The 17573-nt window shown below is 40.3% G+C and overlaps 1 protein-coding gene across 1 annotated transcript in view; it reads left to right on the top strand.

Annotated features, from left to right (window-relative positions):
* The window catches only part of epha8 (eph receptor A8), a 147670-nt gene that overhangs the window by 60586 nt on the left and 69511 nt on the right, over nucleotides 1-17573 (top strand). Inside the window, exons 3-5 of the mRNA XM_080892017.1 lie at nucleotides 9560-9613; nucleotides 10798-10941; nucleotides 11744-11893. Of these exons, the coding sequence (XP_080748143.1) occupies nucleotides 9560-9613; nucleotides 10798-10941; nucleotides 11744-11893 (348 nt within the window). The remainder of the gene's footprint in view (nucleotides 1-9559; nucleotides 9614-10797; nucleotides 10942-11743; nucleotides 11894-17573) is intronic.

The following is a 17573-nucleotide window of genomic DNA, read 5'->3' as shown; positions in this document are numbered from 1 at the left end:
TTATGGTGTGGTCTGCTGGGGCGGCAGCATCTCTGCTGGGGACAGGAAGAGACTGAACAGGGTGATCCGAAGGGCCAGTTCTGTTCTAGGATGCCCTCTGGACCCAGTGGAGGTGGTGAGTGACAGGAGAATGTCGGCTAAGCTGTCATCCCTGTTGGACAACGTCTCCCACCCCATGCAGCAGACTGTGACAGCACTGAGCAGCTCCTTCAGTGGGAGACTGCGGCACCCACGGTGTGGGACGGAGAGATTTCGCAGGTCTTTCCTCCCCACTGCTGTCAGACTCCACAACAAAGACTTTAACTGAACAAACACACACATCCACACATGTGCAATAACACTAAGTGCAATAATCTTTTCTGGCATCGTTGTATTTTTACTCAGTTGTATATAGCATTCGTATTCTATTTTTATCTTATTGTATATTTTTATTCTATTTTATTCTACTGTATATAGTATATTATTTTATTCTATTCTGTACAGCTGTGTACTGTATTTATTCTTATTGTATTCTAATTTTTGCATCATAACTTTTGCACTGTCCACTTCCTGCTGTGACAAAACAAATTTCCCACGTGTGGGACTAATAAAGGTTATCTTATCTTATCTTATCTTATCTTATCATTTTAGATACATGGTAAAATACAGAGACTAAATGGTGAACAGGCTGATCCATGTATAGCTCTCTTCTACTCGCCTGGAGTACACTATACAACATGCCACATATATCCAATCACACAAGCACTGTCTTTTAAGCTTCTTAGTGCTTCCTAATTCATTCATACACATTTAGACTCTTATTTGGGGTTAGTACCTTGCCTAAGGATACTTGGCATGCAGACTGGAGGAGCTAGGGATCGATCCAGCAACCTTCCAATCAGTAGATGACCTGCGCTACCTCCTGAGCTACAGCCACCTGTAAAATTTTAAAATGTAACTAAATGTTAAATTGGTCTTACAGTCCTACTTTTTATAAGAGTTCCCTTTTGGTAAGCCAAAATTTAAAAACTCCATATTGGGGGTAAATGTAAATCTAACCCTAACTATGAACTTGTCGCTAGCTACAGGATGGATGTCCAGAGGTGACTATATTTTTTATTTAATTTTTATTTAACCTTTATTCAGTGTTGGGGAGTAACGGAATACATGTACCGCCGTTACGTATTTAAAATACAAAATATGAGTAACTGTATTCCGTTACAGTTACCGTTTAAAAAGGTGGTATTTAGAATACAGTTACTTTGTTGAAATAAATGGATTGCACTGCGGTACTTCCCTGTTTCATATTGTCGCGGGTCAGGACTGTTTGGGTTTGTTTGACAGCTACGTTCTGTTGTTCCAGGCGGCAGCGTTATGGTTGCCATGGTTACAGGGCGACGCTCTCTCTCTCTCTGCGACTGTGTGTTTCCTGGGTGAGAGAGCGCCATTTCGTTGTTGTTGTGCTAAGCTAACAGGCAGAATGCTACAAGCATATGGAGTTAAATCAGGGCCATAATGTTTGTGTAGTTAAAAGAAAAATTTGGAATCGAAAACATGTAAACTGAAAGCAAAAGTCACATTTTTAGAGTGAACTTTGAAAAAGAAAGAGTTGGATTTAAAATAAAATCAAACGTTTTGAATATTTGTATTAACTGAAAACCCAATGGTTCTTTTATCTATAATTTCTCTGAGTAAACTTTATTTAAAAATTTTCATTATTCTTTTTTTCATTATTATTATTTTTAAAAAAAATCTATTCAGTCTCAGATTACATTTTTCAGATTCAGATCTTTTAAATTAATGTACAAAAAAAATTCTTCAGGTTCGGATTTTTCTCTCAGCTTCAATTTTTTTTTTCACTTTCAGATCTCTATTTTTCAGTTACAGACTTTTGGCCCTGTTTTGGCCTGGTGGGCGTGGCTACACAGAGAGGGGCGGGGAATCATGAGTGACAGCAGACCGCTACAGGCTCAAGATGGTCCATTTTTCATGTTGCCTTCAGGAAACCTGGGAATGAACATAATTTATCAAACACCTCCTGCACTGTATTATTTGATAATGTTTAGAAAACATGTCATGCATAACTGCTAAAAGTCAGTTACTAAAGCTCTTTCAAGCAGTAATGTGTACAAATTACGCCGTAACTGATCAATTATGAGACGTTTTCCCAGCCACTACGTGAGAAGTGGTCATTTCCCATGCTCTCAAAGTAGCGCGCATTGTATCGGGTGGGGGCTGCTGTTAACTTGTCCCTCAGTGAACGATGGCGTCGTCTTCCAACAACACTGCTGGTGCGAACAATCAGGTGAGTGTTTAAGTTTGGAACAATTACACTGCAGTCTGTGAATACTACGAATTTAAGAAGTGGCTATTGTTACGGTTAATTTTTCGGCTATTCTGTTTTTTTATTTTATAATGTTTTTTGCTGAAATGCTAGCTCAACAGAAACGCCTCGCTATCATTTTCGGCTGAAACTTACTTCGAAAGGTAAAGTAATATTAACAATTTGATCCTTCCCCAAAAATATGGAAAACATTTTAAAAGACTCCATAACTAATCGGGCTTGGGATGCAGTCTTCATCACCTGCGCTATGGCAATTTATTGCAAGACTCTCATCCATCCATTATCTGGTTCTGTTGAGCTAGCATTTCAGCAAAAAACATTATAAAATAAAAAAACAGAATAGCCGAAAAATTAACCGTAACAATAGCCACTTCTTAAATTCGTAGTATTCACAGACTGCAGTGTAATTGTTCCAAACTTAAACACTCACCTGATTGTTCGCACCAGCAGTGTTGTTGGAAGACGACGCCATCGTTCACTGAGGGACAAGTTAACAGCAGCCCCCACCCGATACAATGTGCGCTACTTTGAGAGCATGGGAAATGACCACTTCTCACGTAGTGGCTGGGAAAACGTCTCATAATTGATCAGTTACGGCGTAATTTGTACACATTACTGCTTGAAAGAGCTTTAGTAACTGACTTTTAGCAGTTATGCATGACATGTTTTCTAAACATTATCAAATAATACAGTGCAGGAGGTGTTTGATAAATTATGTTCATTCCCAGGTTTCCTGAAGGCAACATGAAAAATGGACCATCTTGAGCCTGTAGCGGTCTGCTGTCACTCATGATTCCCCGCCCCTCTCTGTGTAGCCACGCCCACCAGGCCAAAACAGGGCCAAAAGTCTGTAACTGAAAAATAGAGATCTGAAAGTGAAAAAAAAAAAATTGAAGCTGAGAGAAAAATCCGAACCCGAAGAATTTTTTTTTTGTACATTAATTTAAAAGATCTGAATCTGAAAAAATGTAATCTGAGACTGAATAGATTTTTTAAAAATAATAATAATGAAAAAAAGATTACTGAAAATTTTTAAATAAAGTTTACTCAGAGAAATTATAGATAAAAGAACCATTGGGTTTTCAGTTAATACAAATATTCAAAACGTTTGATTTTATTTTAAATACAACTCTTTCTTTTTCAAAGTTCACTCTAAAAATGTGACTTTTGCTTTCAGTTTACATGTTTTCGATTTCAAATTTTTCTTTTAACTACACAAACATTATGGCCCTGATTTAACTCCATACAAGCATAGCTCTAAAGAATGTAGCATCATGGGCAGTGTAGTCCGTGCTGCAGGGAGAATGGACTGCCATACACGTTATGGGTCTGTGAGCGCGAGGAGCGAGAAAAAGGGGAGTGGAAAACTACGAGTTGTCATCGAGCAAAAACGGGAGCTGGAAGCATGTAAATATAATAATAACCACTGCAGCCAAGAAGAGTGCCTGACGAGCCCAGTTGTAAGTAAGCTATTAAGACTCGACTGTACACCGTGTTCGTGTTTTCCTCCGAAACAATAAGTTCCGTTGGAGCAGCCTTTCAACGCCTCTCTCTGTCTCTCGCAATAAAAGTTGACCCAGACAACAAAGTAAAGCTATTTTTCGGCTACGAGCCGACAGGGACCCCGCCGTATTAGTCAGAGGTCCCTTTACTACAGTTCGGAGTCGCGGACCTTCAGTAATAGTAATAAATCACACAACAATAGTACATTCACGTTGTTGTAAAAAGCATGATAATATATTAAGTAATCCAAAGTATTCAGAATACGTTACTGTCATTGAGTAACGTAACGGAATACGTTACAGGATACATTTTGGGGCATGTATTCTGTATTCTGTAATGGAATACATTTTAAAAGTAACCTTCCCAACACTGCCTTTATTTAACCAGGAATGTCCCGTTGAGATCAAAAACCTCTTTTTCAAGGGAGTCCTGGCCAAGAGGCAGCACATTTCAAAACAAATACATACGAACAAACAAAGTTAAAATTACACAAAACAATTACACATTATTGAGGCAGTCTGTAGGCCTTTGAGTTTAGTTTTAAAAACATTTAAAGACAACAGTTGTTACGTTCTGGTCCCGGCAAGTAAATAAACGTAACAAATAGTTTGCTCCACTCACTTCCCACCCACGCACAAACCCCAACAACGACACCTTTTTTAAGTATTTAAGCAGCCATTTATTTTCATCAGCAGTGAGCAATGCCAAAACAATAAACAAAACTCCCTATAAAACAATCCCTAGTCTTCCCTACACCAAAATAAAAAGAAGCCAAAACAAAAGACAAGTCACTTACCTAACTATCTAACGAAAAACAGGAGAAAACTTGTTCAACAAAAGAAAACGGCTTCTCACGCCTACTAGGCTGCGACAGTGAAAGTTATACAGAAAAGGAACAAAAAAAGTGACCGCCACTGGTTAACTTATTTACAATTATTTACATGGCAAGGCTAGAGGTACACGTGAATACTCCAGCCTGCACTACAATGACACAACACACAACTCTGTGACCGAGTCAACGGGGTTCCAAACAGCACTCCCAGGTGACTGTCATCCGGACGTTAAGTACTGGAGGTGGTCCATCAATTATCCAGTCGGAAGGTGTGTAGAGACTCCACCCAGATACCTAGCAGCCACGCCCAGGTGTCCACCTCCTAGGAGAGAAAAAAGGGAAAATACCGCCACCATCCTCCGGTGGGAGGCACAACACCAACAAACACATCACTGGGTCATAACAGTTTCCCCCACCCAAAAAAAATCAAACATCCAACCCCACACAAAGATGTTTGATTTACGACCTAGAGAGGGCATCAGCCATAACATTCTCTAAGCTCTTATATATCGGATCTCAATGTTGAAATCCTGTAGGAGTAAGGACCAACGCATGAGGCGCTGGTTGCTGTTTTAGAAATGTTCTAGAAAAGAAACAGACTGGGTGGTCAATGCCATTTTCATCCTCCTGCACGAGCACTGCACCCGCCCCCAAAACACTGGCGTCCACCTCTGAATCCTTGGCCCCTCAGGAACCGCCCAGGGACACCAAAAGTCTCCAGATTGCGCTTTCGCTCCTCTGCCCACGTCAGTCTGAGCCCATTATCAGATGAGATGTTGTCACAGAAAAACTTTGCTTTGTCATAGTAGCACTTTGGACCAAAATGATCCTCCCCTGAACTCAGCTGCAACCCCTCCTTTTCCCTTCCCTCAGAATTCCCAACTTTTAGATTCAGCCCCTCCTGTAACTTCTTCTCAAGCGCCTTGGGCTGCCTCCTATTCTGCTGCTGCTGTTGCTGGGATCCACTCGCACCTCTCCTCTGCCTAAATGTCTTTACACCGACGGTTTGAACAGCCTTTGATGTGGCACGATCGAAACCACTGTTATCTGTAAGTGGTATATCGACTACTTCTGGCGACGGAAAAACTGTGCCGCCAGCTAGATCGTTTCCCAAGATGATGTCAATACCTGCAACCGGTAACTGGGGTCGCACCCCAAGCTTAACCTCACCAGACAAAAACTGAGACGAAAGCTGCACCAAGTGTAAAGGAACCCGTATTACACACATCCTAACTCCCCAGGCTAACACATCCGCCCCACAACAGGATTGAGCTGAAAACGGTAAGACCCCCTCACGAATGAGCGACTGTTTCGCACCAGTGTCTCGCAAAATACTGACAGGAGTCCGCCGATCTTCTCCTATCAAGGAAACAAAGCCGTTTGACACAAACGGCTTAAACTCCTTATCTACTTTATCATTTTCGGGTGCCATCACCTCCCCCCAAGTAGGAGAGTTTGTCTGTAGAAGGTTTATTGGGGAAGGAGATGTACCCTCCCTGGTCATTTCTTTTCTCTTCAGAGCAGGGCAAACCGCAATAAGGTGTCCCTGCTCATGGCAAAAAAAACACACGCGGTTCTCAATGGATGAGGGGATGGCACGGCGGGTGCCCCTTGGAGACCATCTGGGCGGGCTACTGGAAGACGGAAAACTGTGAGCAGGAACCGAAAACACCACTTTGTGTGTCAACACAAACTCATCAGCCCGTATAGCAGCAGCGGTGAGAGTCGTAACCTTCTGTTCGTTTAAGTAGGTTACCACAGTGTCTGGTAGTTGATTTTTAAACTCTTCTAACGTCACCAACTCACGCAGGTCTTCCAAGGTTTTTACTTCTGTAGCATGACACCACTTATCAAACAGAGTTTTCTTTTCTCTGGCAAACTCCACATAGGTCTGGTTGGCGGATTTTTTCCCATCCCTAAATCTCTGCCTGTAAGCCTCTGGCACAAGCTCGTAAGCGCGTAGGACAGCAGCCTTCACCGTATCATAGTCAAAACTGTCCTCCAGAGAAAGAGCGGTGCATACCTCTTGAGCTTTCCCCACCAATCTACATTGGAGTAAAAGAGACCACACATCCTTTGGCCAGTGCAGCGCACCTGCAATACGTTCAAACACTGTGAAATACGAATCCACCTCAGTTTCCCGAAATGCCGGCACCATTTTGATGTGTTTACTCACATCAAAGCCACCACCTGGCATCGGGGCCGGTGGCTGCGGAGATGGCGACTGCGGGGATGATGACTCCGGGGAGGGTACCTGCGGGGATGATGACTCCGGGGAGGGTACCTGCGGGGATTGCGACTGCGGGGCTAACCGAGGTACAGGAGGGCTGGCAGACACAGAGGCTCCCCTCTCTACCTCCAGAGCCCTGATCCTCAAGTGCATAGCGTCCACCTCCAACTGCTGTTTCTTTAGCTCCACCTCCTTAATGCGCAGCGTTAACTGCAGCTCCTCCACAGAAGGGCTAGGTGGAAAAGGGAGATTTTTCAGTGGGGCAGAAACACCAGCAACAGCCCCCAGCTCAACCCCCCCTGCAGGACCCGGCTCACCAAACAACCCCCTGTCCGTCAACTGGACACACAGGAGCTCCCTAAGCTCTTTCTTCTTCGCAGTCAACGGCACAGTCACATCAAAGAATTCAGCAACAAGCAAGAGGTCAGCCTTTTTACACCTGTCCAACTTCTCCGCAGACGGGCTCAGAGTGAAGTCCTCCAACTTAAACTCCATCCTAACACACACCCCCCACACAAGAAAAAACCGCCAACCAAGAAAACAAGCCACAAAAAGAACCACCAAAGGGACGAGCCCCCAATATGTTACGTTCTGGTCCCGGCAAGTAAATAAACGTAACAAATAGTTTGCTCCACTCACTTCCCACCCACGCACAAACCCCAACAACGACACCTTTTTTAAGTATTTAAGCAGCCATTTATTTTCATCAGCAGTGAGCAATGCCAAAACAATAAACAAAACTCCCTATAAAACAATCCCTAGTCTTCCCTACACCAAAATAAAAAGAAGCCAAAACAAAAGACAAGTCACTTACCTAACTATCTAACGAAAAACAGGAGAAAACTTGTTCAACAAAAGAAAACGGCTTCTCACGCCTACTAGGCTGCGACAGTGAAAGTTATACAGAAAAGGAACAAAAAAAGTGACCGCCACTGGTTAACTTATTTACAATTATTTACATGGCAAGGCTAGAGGTACACGTGAATACTCCAGCCTGCACTACAATGACACAACACACAACTCTGTGACCGAGTCAACGGGGTTCCAAACAGCACTCCCAGGTGACTGTCATCCGGACGTTAAGTACTGGAGGTGGTCCATCAATTATCCAGTCGGAAGGTGTGTAGAGACTCCACCCAGATACCTAGCAGCCACGCCCAGGTGTCCACCTCCTAGGAGAGAAAAAAGGGAAAATACCGCCACCATCCTCCGGTGGGAGGCACAACACCAACAAACACATCACTGGGTCATAACACAGTTCAGTCAGTTTCCAGTCTTTCTGTAACAGATTCCACGAAAAAGGCGCAGAGTGGACAAAGGCTTTCTTACCCAGCTCTGTGCGGGCAAGGGGAACAGACAGCAGCAGCTGATCATTTGAACGCAAGGAGTAAGAACCACTATTTGTCCTTGTGAGCAAAGTACAAATATAAGGAGGCAGCAATCCAAGCATAGCTTTGTAAATAAAAGTGTACCAATGCCTTATATATGTGCTTTGGGTGTCTCTGTTCTCTTTAGCTGCTTATGAAGTATTGTAAAGTGTATTTTACCTGTACACTCATCATTATCATAAAGTCAGGTGAATTGGACTTTCACCCTACACTGAAATCTGATTCTAGACCCTCACATTGACTAATTTGACTAAAAATGTGGGATTTGACAGTTATGTGTCAACCAGCTATACAGTTTCAGGCATATCTGCATGTGAAATGAAATGCAAATGGATGCTAATTAAAATGCCTCGTTTACATTTGTTGTGCTTGTGAATACAAAAATAGTCTGAGCGGTATGTTTAGTAAGGCAGAGGCCTCTTCTTGGAAAGATGCAGAACAGTGCCCAATGGTGCATTTAAATACATGATTTTGAACTTAATATTCTTGTTTATTGTACTTCATAAAAACTGAACATTTTCTGGGTATCTGTAGATAGACGAATTTAGGAGTTCAGCTGACAGGTACTGTATATCTGCCTCCTCCATACAGGAAAGGAGTGAAAGGGGCTTCCTGTGATTGACTTTCTATCTAAGGCTGAATGTAGATGCAAGGAAGTGTAACACACATAAGCACTTTTGGAAATACCAAAGCATTGCACTTACTATTCCTCCTGTAATGCTATAATTACCCACCAACGGTATTCAGTAAACAGTGTAAATCAGATCACATGCATGTACATGAGGCGGATTACATTAAAGGAAATGCTCCCCATCGGAATTCCATAAAGTGAATTCCAACAATGCTGAAATGTAGATCTTGTGATCGCATGTGTGTATCGTGCACCAGCACGATCAGGTGGAATGAATCAGCATCTAAAATCTTAAGTTTAACAGATTAAAAACGAGAAAAAGAATGTGAAGGTCAGGTTTTTCTGACTGGGAAACATTTGTCACTCCAACACACGCACAAGATAATGAGGTTTGAAATCACCACCAATCATCTGGAAACTGAGACCTTGCTCTTCACATTCTCTGAGATTCATATACAGCACATGACGCATCTGCTGCTTGACTGCCGCCTCTGTGACGGCACTCGCCTCATGTTTTATTTGATGTCAAAACTAATGATCACAAAAGAATGCATGATCATATAGGAAATAGAAACTATGAATCTGAGAAATGCAGGAACGTCTGACTAACCTGAGAATGTTTGCTTCTCTGTCGTGCTCTCTCTTTCCACAGTGGGATGCCATTAATGAGATGGACGAGTACTTCAGTCCTATCCACACATACCAGGTGTGTAATGTTCGTATTGTACTGTGGGGCTGAGTGTGTTAGGATTAACTGTTATAAGACCTTTACCTTGATCCTGGGGAAACTGGGATTTTTCCATCTAAATTAAGTTTGATTTTAAAACACAAACTGTGAATTAATTAATCATAAATCAGTTCTTTATTTTATTAGGTTATATAGATGGTGCACTACTAATACTGCAAAAATTACAATTCCTCATTATGTACCAAAGTTGAAAATTTTTAACTTATCTGTAAGTTTTCAGTCTGCACCTGAATGATTTTGACAGATGGAACTTTGACATGTATTTGTCTTCATTCATCGTCTTTAACTCACAAAAACATCCAATGAAATCCTAGGAAAGTATATCAGTAGGGCTGATATTCCATGTCCTGACATAGTTGGACACTTTATTGTTTATAAAACAGTTCCCATAGATAAAGCTATTATACTCGAACAATAAGAGAAATCAGCTTATACAATCATTTATTCGACAAAGATATTGATAGAATTATTTTTTTCTGAGTTGACTTCTATATACTGGCTAAATCTGAGCAATCCCATCATGACTGCAGGAACAGCCAGTTTGAGCCAAACTGTTGCAGCCGTAACTGTAGATGCCGAGATGTTTTACATCAAAAGGTCTGGTGTTAAGTGACCAGTCCTGGACTTCTAGATGTTGTTAAATAATATTTTAAATAATATAGGGACTATTTTTTGTTTTTTTGTTTGTTTTTCTCCATCGTTCAACTCACATCACAGTTTTTTTCTGAAAGTCTTACCTGAATGGTGTAATGGGGCCGGACGGACGTGGTCCCAGCTAATGAAATTAATTCAAATTGAGAAAAGAATAACGAAATGCAAATATATGTGCGACATTTGTGTAGTTTATAAACACTTTACTTTAGAGTTTACTTATTAAAATGAAAAATTTCAACAATCTGCTTACTTAAATACTAATTATTTGCTCTTAAATATTAATTAACATTAACAAATTAAATTAGAAAATTGCCTGCCAGAGCTAGCAATAAAAATAATCATTTTTTATTCCCCATTTAAAATTCTTATGTGGAAATATTCTTATTTATTTATTTATTTTATTCTAAACTAATGTTAAGGCAAATGACTTTTATGTACATGTTCCAAATAGAAGCTGTGAAATGACAACAGATCTTCCTCTGAATTAGGTCTGTAACGTGATGAGCCCGAGCCAGAACAATTGGCTGGTGACAGGCTGGATCCCTCGGGAAGGAGCCAGGAGGATCTACATCGAGGTCAAGTTCACCCTGAGAGACTGTAACAGCATGCCTGGAGTACTGGGCACCTGCAAGGTAACAGACAGACTGGAAGGGGTGAAGTCCAACATTTGTTGACTAAAGCTGGCAAAGAAAATGCACACAGAGTAACTTGTGTTCACTGTATTGAGTATGCTCATTATTCTGAGTATTATGTCAACTCAGAGTAATGGTATCAAACATTTGCCATCTGGTGGTCTGTCTTATGTGCTAAAATTGAAGCATTTTTCATCACAACACTAATTATGACCATCCGAAACCTGAGAAAATGAGAACCAGCTGCAGCTCTGAGGCTGTGTTGTTACTTCATTGAATGACCTAAATATAGACTTATGAAAGCTTTGCCATAGCTAGGAAGCTAACCAGAAGTAACAATGGGACTATTGTGAAGTTTACTCAAAATGATGCTAATAAAATAAACACTGATAGTCAAATTTTACTTATTAAATCTTAGTTATTTATCAACAAGAAGTTCTCAACACAAAAGTGCTCCAATGCTAGCAAGACTTGACAAACTTGTTTATGTACATGAGTCCTTAACTTGACTTTTGGACTGGTAATAGAACAAGATAAGAACAACATTTTTGAATTACTGTGGTGGTGATAGCATCTTGCATTGGGAGGGAAAATAACAAATTTTAGAGGAACTGAAAAGACTACATTATTTGTAGAAAGTGTTTCCAAATGCCACCTTTGGGAGGGAAAATGACAGACTATGTGAACCTTACATCAGTATTTTGGCTTTTGCAAAGCATGGAGATATGGTTCCAACATACCTCTGATATTGTAATATGATGAACAAGTGTGCAGTACTTATGACACCATATTTGTTCTGCAGGAAACTTTCAACCTGTACTACTACGAGTCTGACAGAGCGGTGGGCTCAGCCATACGGGAGAACCAGTTCATTAAGATTGACACCATCGCTGCTGACGAGAGCTTCACAGGGGTGGACCTGGGAGTCAGACGACTCAAACTCAACACAGAGGTACGAGTAACTCAGCAATACTACAGGTGAATGTCAGTCCAGGCTTTCAAAGCAAAATCTCACGTTGGATTGTAAGTTAGCATGCACACCTCCACACAAGTTCAAAACAAGTTGGAAGCATCCACATCCACAGCAGAGCCTCTTCCAGTCACGTCACTCAAACTGTTTTGAGCTCGCGTCTGCACAGCTGTGAGAGAAAACAAATAGCAGCACTTGGCTCAGTGTTTTCAGATGTGATGTGATATTGACAACAGCTTCAAATTTGATATAGGATAGTGGTACTACACTATTATTGATACCTAACTCTGTTGGAAGCAGAACAATCAGTATTAGGACATTTACTTAGTTATCAGCTAACGCTAGCAAGCTGGGTTAGCAAGCTTCATGAAACCATTGTATAAATGCAATACAGTGTTCTAATTGTACTAATACAAACAGAATGTTACTCAGCAATACTGAAGCCTTTTCTGAGTCTCATAGACTGTTTAACTCCTCTCTGGAGGGGAGAGGGAGGGGAAACAGGAGGACAAAGGAGGGGGGAACAACTAAGCTGTAGTGCCTCTTCACCTCACTGTACAATACCTTGTGCAATACTTTTTGTAAATAGTCAACAGTGCAATAGACTCAATACTTGAAATGTGCAATTCACTTGTATTTTTATTTTTTATTCCTATTTATTCTATTTATCCCCTTTGTATATTTTATTTATATTTGTCTCTGTATTTATATATGTGTGTGTGTGTGTGTGTGTGTGTGTGTGTGTGTGTATATATATATATATATATATATATATATATATATATATATATAACAATTCTGTAACTGTAACTTCGGTCGTTGCTGTGCTTTTTTTGGAAGTCGAATTTCCCAGAGGAACCCACCCGAGGGATTAATAAAGTCCTATCTTATCTTATCTTATCTTATCTTATCTTATCTTATCTTATCTTATCTTAGAAGGCCATATAACAACCACATTAACACAGCTGAGAGAGCCAGTAGTGTGGTGTGACTTAGCCTCAAAATTAGCTATCAGAAAGAGCTTTAGCTATAATTTTTATATGAAGCTTATAACAGGCCCAAATGTTTTTTTCTATCTGGGTGTAAACATGTCATTTTCATGACTGAGGTTAGGATTCAGAACAGTGGAGTGTGTATGAAGTTCCACAACAGGAACTGTAGTCTTTTTATATCTTAGATTTAGAAATTTAAAGCTGAATTTTTGCCTTGTTTCAGGTCATCTCACCATATCACCTTGCAGCAGGAAAAAGATTAAAAGAAATATTTAATTAGAGTATTTAAATTCAGTTTCTTTTTTCATGTAGATATTAATTTTTATTTTTACAAATATTATTGTGGCCAATAATATTGTTACTAGATCATTAAAAATAAATGAATTACATTATAATAATTATACTTAATGATATATATTGTAGAGAATCTGTGACTTTCACAAATGAATCCAAAGAAGTAATTTTATATATATATATTTTTATTTATACAGCACATTTAATAACAACAGAGAGTTGACCAAAGTGCTGTACAAAGTAATAATTAAATAATAACATTAACATCAACAACAGGTAAGAAAATTCAAAGAAAATTAGGATAAAAATAATTAGTAACTCTCATGCAGTATCTAAAGCCAAAGTGAAAAAATATGTTTTAAGATGGGATTTAAAAAGAGTGACAGTTGGGACCTTTCTAATGTGGAGAGGTAGATCATTCCACATTTTCGGCGCCACAACCGCAAACGCCCGATCCCCTCTATGAACCATCCTAGACTTGTGTAAGGTGAGGAGTAAACGATCACTTGATCACTTAATGTGCATCTATGTTTAAGTGGGGAGGATTAGCACACAGGAAAATTATAATTTTTGCCTCATGACAAATGCTGATCCATGATTGCACAGCACATGTTTAATTCTTACAAGAAAGCTACAGAAGCAGCCCTGGAAAGATAACCTGGAAAGAGCAGCAAAACTCATAATTAGCTGACTAATTAGCAAACAGTGTTGATGCATCATAAGCTTGATGAGTTTGTTTGATGGTGAAATGCATATTTAATTCATCAATTAGGTGTGCAAACAAAGCTACTGGTTGTGCAGCAGTGATGGTTTTTCAGCATTTAGACATGTCCCTTTTAAAGGCACAATAAGTCAGTTTTGAGGTTGCTTAATAGAAAAAATGAAAATTGAGCTAATGCGTTCTCATGAATGTAGAATTAATCCATTAAAAATAATCAAGAGCGAGTGCAGGTTTGTGGAGGCTGCCATGTTTCCCCGTCATATTGAATACAGTGGCTGAGATGGACATCGCCATCGCCAAACATGGCGCCATCCACCGTGTTTTATGTCTGTAGCTAGAGACCAGCCACATATGTAGTATAGCTTATAATCAATAGCTCTTTCAGTTTATTAGACATGCAAACCTCCTGTCTCTGGACACCTGACAGTGAGCCAGCTAAACAACAACAGCTGGTTATAAGCTAACACCATGCCAGCCAATTAGGTGGCATAGCTGGGACATAAAAAAATCTCACTTTCTCTATGATAAACAATGTGATTACATTCTTGCATTAGTATAAGAATTTGAATAAGTGTCCGAGTACACCAATGTTCTATCCATTTCCAGCAGTATTCCACTACAAAACTAACCTCAGCTAACGTCAGCTAACAGTGTTAGCTCGGTGGTGAGTACCCTTCAGTAATAGTAATAAATCACACAGCAATAATACATCGGAGATACTGAAGTGGCACATAACCCAGATAGCTACCACAACTAAAACAAGGTACTTGCAGTAGGCTAATGTTACTTTTTAAACAAGAACTTACTTCCAGATGTTTCTTTAGGTTTGAGGTGGAGTCTTTTGACTCTGAGAGCAGCTTGGTTGTACAATCAGATTTCGCCCGTCCCTTTCTTCTTTAATTGGAGATTATCTATCGGAATTTCAGGAGCAGGACCAGGAGCAGGACCACGCCTCCAAATACTCACCTTCCAGTTGTCATCTATGTAGGTTCCCCCAGTTCTGAAAGCTGTTCATTCTCGTTTACATGCCCCACCTTCCCTCCGTCCTTGTTCTCAATTCTTTAACTTCTTCATTTCTATTTCATGCATGGGGCTCTGCCAGGCCCGGGAGCCATCGGCAGTCCCCTTCGAGGCCTTCCCCAAACCGTAGCTCAATTCATGTCAAAGCGTTCACTTTTACCTACTAAAACGCTGTTAAACCTAAAATGAGGACGTGGGCCCAGCTAGTGAAATATGAAGTGGTGTCAGAATTTTCAAGTAAGAAATGCATTCCTGTCCGTGCACTGCTGGCTCGGTTGTGCTGGCTCAAGGTCCATTGTTTAACTGATGCCACCAACATTAACATTAATTAAGATATATATACATATATATATATATATATATATATATATTTATTAGGGGTGCAACGATACACAAAATTCACGGTTCGGTTCGGTTCGATACTTTGGTGTCACGGTTCAATATTTTTTCGATACAAAAAAATGTTCATGCCTTTTTAATTTGTCATTTATTAAACTTATAAATATATATTTTAACTCAAAAGTACAGTTTTTAAATTTAACCCTAACCCTTGTGCGTGTTTTTTATTTTGACAGCGAATGCGCACCTGCGGACCACTTATGTGCAGCCCTGGTTATTTAGCTCGTCATATTGCAGCCACAGAAATTCTTTTGTCCATGAAACCATAAAGCTGCACTTTCTTTTTGCCTTATAGTCTGATTTGTCATAACTTTTACGTTTTGTGGTAAGCTTTTCTTTGGCTGTCACTTCTTCACCCTGACCTGTCTTATTTGGCTCAGCAGAACTGAAATGCTTTTACACACTCACTCACATAAGCTCAGCGATTCTCTGCGCGATCAACCTCTCACATGTTTAAGCTGCGGGAGATTTCACTTGTCATGTTTGCATAGTAAGCTAACGATTAATAAGACGATGTCAGAGGAATTGGTGCGCAAATTATCATCACTCACAGATCAGTGCTGTCGCTCTCTATACACAGTTCGCTCGATTGCAAAGTGAAAGCAAGAAAACAAGCGCAAATTCAAACGCGATTTCAATATGTCACATATTGACAGTGGCTCACCGATGCCAATGACATAATTACCCAGCTACATTTCCGAAAGAATGCAAAAGCATTGACATATATTTTTCGTACAATAGCCCGACGGGCAGGGCAGAGATAGATTTTGGTACCCCGACTGAAAAAATCGCTAGCCCCGGGACGTTGGGCTAGCGATATTGCGAGCCCTGTATCTGATTGAGGAATCACTCATCTTTGGAAAAGAGAGTTTATTACAGAGAAATGTCTCTTTCCAAAATAAAAGCTATACTATCCGCTTCTTCTGGGCTATATTCTCAGCAGCATATTAAACAGCTGTCTAAATGACTCGGCTAAAGTTAGTAGCATGCTTGCTTGTTTTTTTTCTGCTTCCACTTGTCTTTGCACTAGGATGATGTCGGCGTAAATGTGCAGTCATATTCGTTGTGTTCCCACTAGTGCTTTCAGGTTAATCTCGTTGAAATGACCTTAACGCCACGGCAAATCTCCGTTAACGAGCTACCGCCGATCGCCCCGTGCATGGGGCTGGACGGCCAACACGTTAACGAGCTAACTGCGCTAACACACTAGCTCCCACCCATGTAATTGAGCATTGCATGGCACATCCAACATACTGTTTTACTTTAGTCCATGACTCGCTTACCTTCAGGGTCATACGTCACATGAAAACCAAAATAATTCCAAACGCCAGATCTGAATGAGAGTGCGGGAGGTCCATGTTGTAAGGAGAGCTTAACTTCTGTCTCGCTAGCTTGCCCTGCGCTCTTCCTTCTGACGATGCTGTCTGTGTTGAGCGCTCAGTGAATCTGCGTTCGACTACTCCGCCTAGGCTGCACTGTCGACCCTAGGCGGAGTAGTCGAACGCAGATTCACTGAGCGCTCAACACAGACAGCATCGTCAGAAGGAAAGTTGATAAAATAAATTTCAAATGTTGTATTGTTCGATACATATGCGTACCGAACCGAAAGCACTGTATCGAACGGTTCAATATCGATACGAATATCGTTGCACCCCTAATATATATATATATATATATATATATATATGTATATATATATATATATTCGGTTCGATATCTTTTCGATGAAAAAAATGTACATGCTTTTTTAATTTGTCATTTATTAAAATTATAAATATATATTTTAACTCAAAAGTACAGTTTTTAAATTTAATGTTGCTGAAACAACAAAGTAATAAAAAATCTCTCTGATCGAGAAATCACTCATCTTTGGAAAAGAGAGTTTATTACAGAGAAATGGCTCTTTCCAAAATAAAAGCTATACTATACGCTTCTTCTGGGCTATATTCTAGCAGCATATTAAACATATCAGGTACCAATAAGGAGAATCATGTGCTAAAGGCTGTCTAAATGACTCGGGTAAAGTTTGTAGCATGCGTGCTTGTTGTTTTTGTCTGCTTCCACTTGTCTTTGCACTAGGATGATGTCGGCGTAAATGTGCAGTCATGTTCATTTTGTTCCCACTAGTGCTGTCAGCATTAATCTGAAATGATGTTAACGCCACAACACGGCAAATCTCCGTTAACGAGCTACCACGGATTGCCCCGTGCATGGGGCTAGATGGCGTCAACACGTT

The sequence above is a fragment of the Rhamphochromis sp. 'chilingali' genome (assembly GCF_963969265.1).
Source record: "Rhamphochromis sp. 'chilingali' genome assembly, chromosome: 9".
NCBI lineage: Eukaryota > Metazoa > Chordata > Actinopteri > Cichliformes > Cichlidae > Rhamphochromis > Rhamphochromis sp. 'chilingali'.
The sequence above is the reverse complement of the archived record's forward strand: the minus strand, read 5'-3'. Positions and strand labels throughout refer to the sequence as shown.